The sequence below is a fragment of the Gopherus flavomarginatus genome, chromosome 2, assembly GCF_025201925.1.
Source record: "Gopherus flavomarginatus isolate rGopFla2 chromosome 2, rGopFla2.mat.asm, whole genome shotgun sequence".
Taxonomy (NCBI): Eukaryota; Metazoa; Chordata; order Testudines; family Testudinidae; genus Gopherus; species Gopherus flavomarginatus.
Window position 1 is genome coordinate 80627713 of NC_066618.1, and position 12308 is coordinate 80640020.

Here is a 12308-nt window from a genome sequence, read left to right on the forward strand (position 1 = left end):
TAAAGTAGTCTGGAAACGTTGAGAACCAATCATAGACTCATAGACTTTAAGGTCAGAAGGGACCATTATGATCATCTAGTCTGACCTCCTGCACAATGCAGGGCCAAGAATCTCACCCATCCACTCTTGTAACAAACCCCTAACCTATGTCTGAGTTATTGAAGTCCTCAAATCGTGGTTTGAAGACCTCAAGGTGCAGAGAATCCTGCAGCAAGTGACCCATGCCCTACACTGCAGGGGAAGGCAAAAAACCACCAGGGCCTCTGCCAATCTTCCCTGGAAGAAAATTCCTTCCCGACCCCAAATATGGTGATCAGTTAAACCCTGAGCATGTGGACAAGACTCACCAGCCAGCTCCCAGAAAAGAATTCTCCGTAGTAATTCAGATCCCACCCCATCTAACATCCCATCACAGACCATTTGGGCATATTTACCTGCTAATAATCAAAGATCAATTAATTGCCAAAATTAGGCTATCCCATCATACCATTCCCTCCATAAACTTATCAACTACTGATATGAAGAACAGAGATATTTGTAAACCAAGCCTTTGATGTGATCTTTTAAAGCTCTTGTGATAATATCAGCACCCAATAATTATGTCAGGAATAAGATCTAATGTAACTATATACAATTATTTCCCCTCACCATTTAAATCTGCTTTCTCTTCTGGGTTTACAAGGAGACACTGGCTCTCTTGGGCATCACAAGTACCAGAAATCTCATGCTAACCCTCCTGGTAGCTATAAGGTCTCATCTGACATCTAGCTCTTCTGGTATCTGTAGTATCACAGAATGATGAATATGGGGCATCACTAGCAAACCTGTAAAAACAGATTTCATGGCAGGAGGATAGTGATTTGAAAGAATTTTTGGAAAGTAAATTAAAATGGATTTCTGTGCTCAATCTCCTGTGCCCAGCCCAGTTAGCAGGGATGATCAAGTCACATTTCTCAGCTTGCCTGCCATTCCATTTTCTCTTTACAGTTCACTTTTAACTAGAGATGGACCCAAAACTAGGACACAGAATCCAAACAACTCAGAACATGAGGAAGATCAGATCTAGGTCCAGATTTCACCTTCATTGCTCAGGTTTATTTTTATGAATGGCCAGTTCAGAATTCCGAATCCCAACACTCATGTGACATGGCTTGGGTTTGGATCTGAAGTTTAGAAACTTGAATTTGGATGGAAGCCTCACAACTGGCCCACTTTTACTGTTAACATTAAAGTTTAATAGTGTGACTTTCCAGTTCTGATTTAAATATATTCTGTCATTGAGGCCCCAGTTCAGCAAACTCTTAAACATATGCTCACTACAAGCATCCGAGTAGTCCCATTGAAATCAGTGCAACTGCTCAAGTGCTTGAACTTAAGCATGTTTAAGTACTGTGCTAGAGTAGGGCCTCTAGAAAACATGAAATAAAACATTATTGTCACAAGGTCGGGGGACTGCTCTTGTATTCCCGCCACCTCCCCACAACCCTCAGCTCCCTGGCCCATGTTGCCTCCTCCAAAGCTGACTGCAAGGAGTTACAATGGGATCTCACGGAACTGGGTGACTGGGGAACAAAATTGCCCCATCACAAAAAAGGTCTATTAGAACTGGAACAGCTACCGAGGGAGACAGGGGAATGATTAGGGGCGTGGAACAGCTTCTATATGAGGAGACATTAAAAAGACTGGGACTTTTCAGCTTGGAAAAGAGACGATGCAGAGAGATGTCATAGAAGTACATAAAATCATGACTGGTGTGGAGAAAGTGAATATGGAAAGTATTATTTACTCTTCTGATAAACACAAGAACCAGGGATCACCCAATAAAATTAATATGCGGCAAGTTTAAAAACACACACAAGGAAGTACTTCTTTACACAATACAATGGAACTCATTGTCAAGGGAGGTTGTGAAGGCCAAAACTGTAACAGGGTTAAAAATAGAACTAATGGAGGTTAGGTCCATCAATGGCCATTGGGCAAAATGCAAGATGATCAGGGATGCAACCATATGTTCTGAGTATCCCTAGCCTCTGATTGTCAGAAGCTAGGAGTGGACAACAAAGGATGGATCACTCGATGATTGCTTGTCCCTCAGAAGCACCTGACATTGGCCAGCATTGGAAGACAGGATACTGGACTAGATGGACATTGGTCTGACCCAATATGGCCATTCTTATGTCCAGATTTTTAGTGTCTAGCAATTTATGAATTTAAGCACTCAGGCTCATCTTTTGAAAGTGCTGTGCAGGTTTCTTGGAGGATGAGGACAGATAGGTCAGATATAGAATGATCACTTTCTGTAATGAGTTCACCCATAGGTAATAGGTTGTTTTTTCTATCATTTTCCTGTGTGAGTTCATTTGAGAACATAGTGAGGATCTGTTTCACCTGCATTTTTGTTATTGGGGCATTTAGTGTGCTGGATGAGGCACACCACATGTTGTGATAGGCATGCGTAGGATCCATGGATCTTGAAAGGTGTGTTGTGGGGGGTGTTGCTCAATGTAGCAGTGGAGATATGTCTGCAGGTTTGGCATCTGTTGTTCTGGCAGGGTCTGGTGGCACTTTGAATTGGTGTGTCCTGGTCTGTGGAAAGCTTGCTCCTGATGATAAGCTTGTGATGTTGGCAGGGACGTTGTTTGTTTGAAGGTCAGGATTGGGAGGTTCAGGAAAGATTGTTTTAAGGATGGGGTCCCCATTGAGTATGGGCGGTAGTTTGATATCCTGTATGAGTTCCAGTGTGGGGTGGTTAGGTGACAGCTATAGGAGTGCAGTCAGAGCACGTTTTATTTCTGTATTGAAGCAGGTTCTCCTGGGGGCATTTGGGCGGCAGGTTCCATGGTGCAATCTACTTCTCTGGTGCAGTGTCCTTGTTTGGCAAAGGCAATTTTAAGTATATTAAACTATATATCCTGGACTTTCTCCTTGGAGCATATTCTGTGGTATCTGAGTGCCTGACTGTAGATAACCAATTTCTCGGTGTTGTGATCCGGGGGTTTCTTCTACATGGTTGTCTGTAGGGTTCTATTGTTGAAACTGATTGTGGTGTCCAGGAAGTCGATGCTAGTGTGGAAGTGTTTCAGAGAGAGTTTAATGGATGAGTGGTGGTTGTTTGAAGTTTTGGTGAAAAGCTATTAGGGAGTTTAAGCTGTCTGTCCAGAGGATGAAAAATATCATTGATGTATTATTGGTTTCATGGTGCATTGATCCAGCAATTCTTCTTCAAAGGTGGCCCATGCAGAGATTGGCCTATTGGGGAGCTGTCCTAGTACCCATGGCTGTTCCCATGGTTTGAACAAAATGTTTGTTGAATGCAAAATTGTTATGAATGAGGATGAAATGGATGAGTTTGATAATGTGTTTGGGGTAGTTATCTGAGGATTGTCCATTGTCTTGTAAATATTTGTGGTAGGCAGCTATGCCATCATTGTGAGGGATGTTGGTGTATAGGGAAGTGACATCCATAGTGGTGAGGCTGGTGTTCTGAGGGTGGCTGTTAATATTGCAGACTTTGTGGAGGAAGTCAGTTGTGTCCTGGACAAAGCTGGCCCTTTGTGGGATGAGTGATTTGAGGATGGGTTTTCTGAGTCCCGATATTCCTTCACTAAAGGTGCTGTGGCCAGATGTGATGGGTTTTCCTGGGTTCCCTTGTTTGTGTATCTTGAAAACATATAGAAGGTTGCTTGGATGAGTGGGTGGGTGAGATTGTGGAGTTTCTCTTGGAGTTGTGTGAGGAAGGATTTGATCGTATCCTTAAATTTCTGAGTAAATTGTGGCGTGGGGTCTTCTGAGTTCTTTATAGTAGGTGGTGTAGGACAGTTATCCTCAAGCATGAGGTCAACTGACTACAGTGGCGCACTCTTTGTTTGACAGTTTGGTCAGTGTCCAGTGCTTAGATTTTGGGCTGTTCTTTTTGTGAGTGGAGAGATTATGGTGGATGTGATATTTGTCAAAGATTTTGTAGTCAATTTTTTTCCTGAAGCAATCACTATAATGATCAAGAGTGGGAGTTTCTGCACTCTGAGCTATCCAGTCAGAAGATTCTTTTTTCTTAAATTATTGGTGAGGACATGGCACTTGTGAGTGGTGTCACTGTTGTGAAAGAATTCTTTGAGGCAGAGACAATGGAAGAATTCTTCTAGTTCTCTACATGTTAGCATGGTATCAGGTTCTGTGGTATTTAACTTTGTTATTTGTTTGCAGTAGCACCTAACAGTCCCAACCAGGATCTGAAGCCCGTTTTGCCTAGTGCTGTGCAAATGCAGAGTGAGAAGTCAATACTTGCTCTAAAGATCTAGACAAGGCAGACAAAATGTTGGAGAAAGGAAGCACTATTATCTCCATTTTGCAGACAGGAACTTAGCACAGAGAGGTTTAGCAACTTGCCTAAAGCCACATAGAAAGACTGTGGCTGAGCCAGAACTGAAAGCTGATCTTGATTCTTAGTACAACACTTTACCTACAAGACCTTCCTATTTGGATACAGTATTTATATAAAGTTTTATTTCAGACGTACTTTATCAGAGTGGGGGTTGATTTTTGTCATATTTTTGCTAACTTTTCCTTCCATTCTGATTGCATTGTCTCCTCCAGAAGTTAATTGTCCTACTTATGGACAGCAACTGGGGCTTATGGGCAACTGGCACAGCACCCAAGAAGTTATGCAATTTCTCGCTTGGGCCTGTTCAGTGTTATAACCATTAACCTGCTGAGTTATGGATGGAGTTTGTTTCAGAAGAGAAATACCCTTAGTTCAGAAAAGCAGTCTATCCTTTGAGTGCAGTTCTTCTTGGTTAAGCTACTTCCATGTTTGCTTTAAAACAGATGGATGACACTAGAAGATTTCAACTCCTTATTTGGGAAAGGCAGCAGGATGAGCGCTTGGAAAGCATCACGTATTGCACACTCTGCTATGGTAAGGCTGCTCATTTCACTGAACAAAAATCAGTGCTAGTTGTGCCTGTTTTTGTATCCATGTGCTGATGTTCACAGCAACAAATCCTCAGGACATTAGTGCAATAATTTTCTAGCCAAGATAGATAGTAAGAATTAGAGATAAAAAGAAAAATGCTTTTTAGTTGTCCTCTGCGTGGTGAAAGAAATGATGAAATTTGGCATTTTCCTTCTAGTGGAAGTTACTCAAAATAGAGTTATGCTTCTGGGAAAGGAGGCTCATTTACTGTAACTTCCACATTTCCAACAGTGAGAAGGAAGAGGGAGTTGATGGACAGATATATTTAGGAATGACAGCCAACAGTCAGATAAAAAATTGAGTTTGTTCCAGTATCGTTTATTTTGTTTACGTTTCAAAGAAAGAAAAAAACAGATGAACTCTTCAACACATGTTGGCCATTTTCTGTTACCACTGCTGTGTTATGTCCCAGGAGATTTGAGAACATAATTTAGAAGGAGTCAGTCAATGTAGTTTATCAGACCAATTTATAAGAGCTTTCAAAAATAATTTTTAGGACAAACTTTTTAAATGAAAAAAAAATAGTCTCACTTCAGTTTTAAAGTGATTGCTCTTGTTACACTGTAAAATAGCTTACAGTTCAATGTTTCCTGCCTAGATAAATGCAAACCAGATACAAACTGTGAAGTGACAGTTCCCCCACCAGCCCTGGTGAACATGGACATCACTTATGTCATGGACAGCTCTGACAACATTGACAGTGATGAGTTTGAGAGAGCCAAAGACTTTGTGAGTACCATGCTTGATCACTTTGTTATCACCTCACAGCCGAGGGGATCGGATGAAGGGGCGAGGGTGGCACTGGTGCAGCAGGCTCCTCGAAGCTTTATCTCCAACAGAAACACAAGCCCAGTGAACAAAGAGTTTGATCTGATCACGTACAGTGGAAAAAATTTGATGAAGAGACATATCCAAGAGTCTGTTCACCAGCTGGAAGGGCCATCTGCTATTGGTCATGCTCTGCAATGGACAATTGACAATATATTTTTCAAAGCCCCCAATCCGAGACAACACAAGGTCATATTTACAATACTTGGAAGTAAAACGAGTTCATGGGACAGACAGAAACTCAGAGAGGTCTCACTGCAAGCCAAGTGCCAAGGATTCATCATGTTCACCCTAGCACTTGGAAACGATATTACCAGCAGCGAGCTGACAGAGCTTTCGAGCTTCCCAGCAGAACAGCATCTAGTGCAGCTGGGAAGGGTTCTGAAACTTGAAATGAAGTATGCTCAAAAGTTTAGTCGTGTCTTCCTAAACCTCCTAAAACGTAAGTAGCACACAATCCAATTTACTTCTGTTACTGAAGCAATGAGAAATGCTTCACCATCAATCATGCACATTCACCATCAGTCATGAGAAGTGCAAGAATTTCTAGTAAAAGAATTTTTTGAGTTTTTATAGTGTCATGCTGAGTGTCATCAGACATCACCTATGTGGTGCTCTGCTCTATTCACTGTTGATAACAGTTGGCTGTGTATGTGTGTGTTCCTTTTGTGTGCTGTCCTGGCTCTGCGCAGATAGCTGACACAGCAGACCCCAAGAGAACCCCCAATGACCACAGACTCTGATAAGGTATGAAGGCACCCGGCCAGGTTTATTGTCAAATGAAGCACAGTAATAGTTTCCTACGGATTCTACAGGACATACTACGAATATGAGAGCCCTGACAATGGACTGGCTCAGTCAGTGGTGGGACCTCCACTGCCCCCTAGGCCAGACAAATACATTGACTCAGGGATGCATTCTTATACCCAGGTAAAACGAGTTACACATCACTTCTGACGCATCAAGGTACAACTCTTCTGTGTGTGTTGGGGTGCTGCCTCTCTCCTTGTGCACATTGGTTCGAACAAACAACTCTATCCATCATATTATCCTTTTGACCCTGTCTTTAGGATGGGTCAGCCTGTTCCTCATTATCTGTGTGGAATGTGCCCATACTAGAATGTTCTGGTGCCATCTTGGCACATGTTCATCCTACTAGTACTTGATACCTTTTAGATATGTGTATATGTGCAATTAGCAGTCTTCTTCTTGCCAGCTTCTGTGAGCAGGGCCTGCCTCTGGCTCACAGCTTAACCCTTTGCTTTACCTTAGCAAAGTCTTGACCGTTACTTCAGTTCAGGCCTCAAGCCTCTGATACAAGGGTTTATGTTTCAGAGCCTCATCTTACTACATTCCCCCACTTTTTGTCTTTTTATGGGGAGGATGTTTACCCATCATCCAGGAAAAGCATAATGCATGGACTAAAGATAACCCAGTGGGCTAAACACTGTTATGTGGTCACCTTATTTTACCATCCATATACTCACGCCCCACCTGTCTTTAGTCTGCACATTCCCTTGTACAACTGATGGACTGGTTTATTATCCAATTATTTTTTAGTCCCTTATGTGGGCATGGGAATGTTAGGCCCGGGACCATGACTGAGGAATGTAGTATTATGATTGAGCCTTAGAGGCACTTCTGAATAATTAAGATATATGCATAATATGGATATGACATATATATTTGTAGCGTATATGGGTATATATGTATAGAATGTATGTGTATATATGACACCACCTTATATCCAAGCATAACCATATTTTTCCAGTCTGGTGTTATACTCTGGCCTTTTTACTTTGGTGACACAGATAGAAACACACTCCTAGTAGGGTAATTGCAGTTATCACCTGTATCGTCAGTAGTAGTAGGCTAGGGTGACCAGACAGCAAATGTGAAAAATTGGGATGGGGTGGGGGGGTAATAGGAGCCTATTTAAGAAAAAGACCCTCAGCTCAGGATTGTCCCTATAAAATCAGGACATCTGGTCACCCGACAGTAGGCTGAGTGTTTTGAAATACTGGGATAGACATTGTTAGAGTGTGTTCCACAGCATTATGTATATGAGAATAAAACAGAAATTTGGAGTAATGACACTACAAACAAGGCCTCTATATATAAATGTCTTGTAATTAGTTTCTACCCAGTACTGTGCATTCATGTTATGGGTTACCCTTATTGCTGGTTGTCACCCTCTGGTAAGCTTTGCTGGACAGGAAACAGGAATGGTTAGCTTCTCTGTTCCATGGATTGCATTGCCCTGTGATACACCAGTAGTTGACATAGATCCAGTTATTTTTATGGATTTTGTTTTTCAGAAAACCTACTGAATGGACAGTAATTAATTTCTCAAATATTGCTGTGTAATGATTTAGTATTGGTACCCAGACACTGAACAAAATTGTTTTGAATAACATGTGCCTCAGTTAGGATGCAGTGTTACTGATCCCAAATTGACCAGTACTAACAGGGAATTTTATATACCTAATTTCTAGTACTGTGTAATGATTTTTTTAAAACAATTTGTTTCTCCTTGCCTTTATGTTGTTTGCTGCCCTCCATTTGTTGTTTTTTACCTGTGTGTTGGTTAAACAGTTTAGCAAGGTTATGCACAAGGTAAATGTTGTACAGCAATAATACAACAGTACAACAATAATATAGTTGTTTTTACACAGTAACCAAGTTGAAATTAAATGACAGTTTATCCTGGTCCAGCAAGTGTTTTTTAGCTGATTGTTAGCTTAATTGTTCATATATGATAGATAGAGGTGTTTTTGACCAGTCTCTTATTTATAAAGTACTTCATTTTTCTTTTCTTGTTGCTTGGGGGTTTCTTCACTGTATACTATTATTTTCTGATGTCTTCAGGGTGTAATATTTTTTAGTGTCTTTGGTCTATGGGATACAACAACTTTTGTTAGTTAACATAGTAAAGTTTTTTTTTTTCTGTAATCCAAATTTTGTATTAAAGTTTAACTTCCTCCCTATTACATTGTAAACAAACTATGTAATGGGGATGGAATCTTTTATAACACAAGCTATACTTTTGCAATTGTGTAGACATTCATTTTCATTTGAGCTGCATTACTAATATTTTATATTAAATGTAATGCTTAACTGCTAAAATAAATGCTCATAATCTTCTGCGAGAAGGTGTATTGCTTTTTTTCCCCTGCTGAATATTCTGTTAGTAAAAGAGTCAATAACGTAATTTTCACCAAGCTTTTTAGAATTAACTGCTTGTGATACCAGTTTCACTCTTGTTAACTCTTTAGAAGCACAAACTTTAACCTCTGCTTCCCATTAACATAACAAAAGAAAAGTGTATAAAATTAAACCAGCTATAAAATTAAACCAAAATAAATTTTAAATACAGGTCCATGCAAATACTTTGAGGGTATTAAACTTCCATGATGCTTTGTTGTATTTGGGAGCCAAATGCAGAAACCTGTTGAAATTGTTTGGTTAGCTTTATGCATAAATTGTTATTTTTAAACATTTTTGCTATCACATTCTTATAACTATATTTAAAAGTGCAAACAACATTATGAAAACCCAAAACAAGAAGTTTACATTTTGTTAATATTATCTTTACCTTAATGTTGGTTTCCCCTTCATTTTTTTCTTTGAATAACAAATAAAAAACTTTAAAAACAAAAATGTGATTAATAAAATAATTATTTTTGTTTGTAGTTGCATTATTTGTTGAGGCAGAAATATATGTACATATATTTGTAACTGAAACCTTTTTGAACTTTTCACCAAAAATTGGTGTTAATAATACTATGATTATACCCCAACCATGATCTTAAAATAGTGTAGTAACACATATATGTATATATTTTTAAAAGTATAAAATTGCCTTTTGTTGCAACAACTTAAAAATAATAAGAAAAGTCACATGATACACACAACATGCAACAACACACATGACATACAGGACAAACTTTCAATTACAAACAAATGGTGCCATAATTCTATTCATAACTATACAAAATAAGGCAAACAAAAATAAAAATGCCTAAACATTTGAATAAACAAGTGATTGCCTTTTAACGAAAACTGATGATAAATATATTGATATTTGCCAAATGTATTATATTCATTTGGTACCAATGAATTTTGCATTACTTTATATTGAACTTTATTTTAAAACTCTGCTATATGGAAATAAGAAAAGCCCATGTTTCAAATATTAGTGAGCGGTTCGGATTAGAAGCAGTGTCCATTTCAGTTGCTTGGCAATCATATCTTCCAGCTGTTGCATTCCTGAAGGGTTAAAATAATTTAATTTACTGGATTCATTTAAAGTAAAGTTTTTACCTTGTTTTCTTTGTATTTCTTGTTTTGTTCTGTTTTCAGTTGCTTTAGCTTTTTGAGGTTTCTGTAAAAACTATAACTTTTAACACAGAGAAAGAGTCAAAGTGAGGAGAGGCAGGGAAAAAGAGGTGGGGTGGGGGGTGAAGAGCTACCTAGGAAAGTAGTGAGACTTGAACCAAGAGAGATTAACTCATAAGGTACAAGCAGCAGCAGCAAGTTTAGCAAACTGATAAAGGATATAAAAGAAAACATACCGGTTTGTAAAAATATTTGAGAAAGGTTATATTTTTAGCTGAGTGTGGTTCCATGGATGAACGCAGTTGGGAAACCACACCTTGAGTTTTCATCCTGGCTCTGAGATGAGAGTGGGGGTAATTATCTGCCCTTGTAAAATCTGAATTTGTTCACCCAGTAGCTGTTGCTTTTGTCTGCATGCCAAACAGATTGAAGGAATGCCCTTTTTGTCCTGCAGTTACCTGTTGCTGGGCAACTCCATATGTTAATGCATCAATTTTAGGTGTTAACCTACTCAATTTTAGCTCTTGACTTTGAAATTCCTTTTTAATTCACTCCCCTGCGATTGAGTTGCAGCTCTTGTAATGTGCTCAGTGAACTGTTCCATTTTTCCCTTCGATTTACCAATTCAGTGAAAGTATTGTGTGCTACCTTTTCCATCTGCGCATTTACTTGTCCTGTTCTAACAGGCACAAGTCTAGATCCCGGTTTAGGTTGTACCAGAACCTGGCTTTTATCATAAAGCAGTGTTTGCACTGCAGTGGACCCCGTTTCATCTTTTAATTTTACTAGGGTCACCTTTTCCCACTTCTGTCCCCATTCTTCAGGCACATTCTTCTGTCCCCATTTTTCAGGTAGCTACCTGAAGCCTGCTGTTTACCACCAATATTTGTAACAGGGGACGGCACATGTATTTTTGTGTAGGTTCCTTGCAGCTGTTTGCAATGTTTTATTCTGTTTCTGTGCTGGTTGTCTCTGGGCTGCTTGCCTCCCTGCAAGGGGGCGGGAGCATTCCAGGGCTTTGTAGCTTCTTTTGATTCTTGTATCTCTTTCTTTGTTACTGTTACTTGCCCCACCAATTTTGTGGAGTGCTGCTTTAACCATTTAACAACCATGGTTATAGCTGGCAATATTTTACATTGTAAGGCCAGTCTCCGCCCTAGCCTTACAAATTACATTACATGTGTCTTCCCCATTATATTTCTTAAACTGTGGGAATTTGCAGGGAGGGATTAAGGGGGCTCCCTAGCTCGTGGTTAGATCACGATTCTCACTGCGGACAGCTCGCCTACTCACCAGATCACGATCAGGGTCACCAATGTCGTCAGATGTCACTGGTGTGGTGCTCTGTTCTGTTCAATGTTGATAACAATTGGCTGTGCGCATGTGTTCCCTCTGTGTGCTGTCGCCAACACAGCAGAACTGAGAGAACCCCCAGTGGCCACAGACTCTCATAAGGTATGAAGGCACTCAGCCAGGTTTGTCAAATGAAACGCAGTAATAGTTTCCTGCGGACTCTACAGGACATACTACGAATATGTGTGCCCTGACAATGGATACAGCTCAGTTAGTGGCGGGACTCTCCACTGCCCCCTAGGCCAGACAAATACATAGATTCAGGGATGCATTCTTATACCCAGGTAAAATGAGTTACACATCACTCCTAACGCATCGAGGTACAACCCCTCTGTATGTTGTGGTGCAGCCTCTCTCCTTGTACATGTTGGTTCAAACAAACAACTCTATCCATCATATTATCCTTTTGATCCTGTCTTTAGGATGGGTCAGCCTGTTCCTCATTATCTCTGTGGAATGCGTTTGTACCAGAATGTTCTGGTGTCATCCTGGCACATGTTCATCCTATTAGTTCATGATACCTTTTAGATGTGTATATGTGCAATTAGCAGCCTTCTTCTTGCCAACTTCTGTGAGCAGGGCCTGCCTCTGGCTCACAGCTTAACTTTGCTTTACGTTAGGAAAGTCTTGACCATTACTTTAGTTCAGGCCTCAGATACAAGGGTTTATCTTACTATACTTATGTAACCCCAAAGAAGATTACCTAGATTCCTGGGGCTCTGCCTGCTGGCAGCTCAGGGAAAGGAACACTGTCCCTGATAGGGAGGGGAAGCCAAGGCAAACTCAGAGTCTGCCCGGTAACCAACAGGGAGTGAGA

General features: G+C 40.2%; 1 protein-coding gene across 1 annotated transcript in view; it reads left to right on the forward strand.

Annotated features, from left to right (window-relative positions):
• LOC127044622 (collagen alpha-6(VI) chain-like) overlaps positions 1–12308 on the forward strand; it is a 125948-nt gene that overhangs the window by 107997 nt on the left and 5643 nt on the right. The window contains exons 37-38 of the mRNA XM_050939713.1: positions 4825–4915; positions 5571–6242. Coding sequence (XP_050795670.1) covers positions 4825–4915; positions 5571–6242 — 763 coding nt within the window. The remainder of the gene's footprint in view (positions 1–4824; positions 4916–5570; positions 6243–12308) is intronic.